This window comes from Acanthisitta chloris, unplaced genomic scaffold, assembly GCF_000695815.1.
Source record: "Acanthisitta chloris isolate BGI_N310 unplaced genomic scaffold, ASM69581v1 scaffold37674, whole genome shotgun sequence".
NCBI lineage: Eukaryota > Metazoa > Chordata > Aves > Passeriformes > Acanthisittidae > Acanthisitta > Acanthisitta chloris.
In genome coordinates, this window is record NW_008668266.1 from 66 (window position 1) to 1,170 (window position 1,105).

The 1,105-nt window shown below is 56.7% G+C and overlaps 1 protein-coding gene across 1 annotated transcript; it reads left to right on the forward strand.

Annotated features, from left to right (window-relative positions):
• Positions 1–506: 506 nt before the first annotated feature.
• On the forward strand, positions 507–611 carry NDUFS5 (NADH dehydrogenase (ubiquinone) Fe-S protein 5, 15kDa (NADH-coenzyme Q reductase); the record flags this gene model as incomplete). Its single annotated transcript, XM_009072825.1, has 1 exon — positions 507–611. A coding segment is annotated over one exon (105 nt), but the record flags the coding sequence as incomplete, so codon positions are not given.
• Between the last annotated feature and the right edge of the window lie 494 nt (positions 612–1,105).

The window sequence follows — 1,105 nt, forward strand, 5'->3', positions numbered from 1 at the left end:
ATGAGGGAGCGAGGAAGTTTCTGGCACAGTGTGAGGGCACTGGAGCATCGGGCAGGGGGTACGGGGGTAACTGGGGATGGGAGAGACTTGGGGGGGACATGGAGAGTGCTGGGGCACACACCAGGGAGGGGGCACAGGGGGCTGGAGGGTCCTGCTGAAAATGGAGTGAGAGGGCACTGGGACACCAGCATAAGGAGGGGGCACAGGGGGCATGGGAGTGAGAGGGACATGAGAGGACAGGGGGGACACCAGGCTGGGGGGAGACGTGGTGGGCAGCAGGGAGGGGACACAGGAGTTTGGAGGGTCCAGCCACGGAACAAACTCCTTCCAGGACTGAAAACCCAAATATCACCAGTCCAAAACATGCTGCAACATCCTGAAAGCCCAAAAGCTTTTGGCAAGAGGCTCAAACCCACATGAGGAGCCCCAGGACAGGGTTGGGGTGGGATCCTGAGGGCTGTGACCCCTCTGTGTCCCTCTGTGACAATTTCTGTGCCCTCTGCCAGGCTGCAAGGCTGAAAACCATCCTGGAGCAGCGAGACAAGTTGATCAAGGAAGGGAAGTACACACCACCCGACTACCACAAGGGCAAGGAGGAGCCCAGGCCATGATTCCCATGGAATTCCTCTGGGAAACAAACTCATGGGGCATGGGATGTGGGCCCTGCCTTGACTGAAGGAGAATGACACTGTGTTGGGCATTGCTTGGGAAGTAAATGTCCCTTTGGAATGTCTCCTTGGCTCTGACTTGTCTTTTCTGTGACAAAGCACAGCATGAGGGGTTCTCCCTGCAGCTGTGCTCCCAGGGGGATTTGGGACACCCCAAAACACTGCAGCAGGGGCTCCTGTGCTGGTTTGTCCCTCCCCAAAGGAGATTTCTCCTCCATTCCTTCCAAATCCTGCTCAGTTTTGGAGCAGCACTGAAGCAGGTGAGTCCCTGGAAGTGGAGAGGAGTCAGCTCTGTGCTGTAATCCATGTTTTTAAGGCTGCTGGTTGTGGGTTTGATGCTGATCTTTGGTGCAGGTGGAGCCTGTGGTTTCCTGATGCTGACAAATCCCCACGTTGGGATGACACAGGCTGAGCCAAACACAGCAACCTCTGGCAGC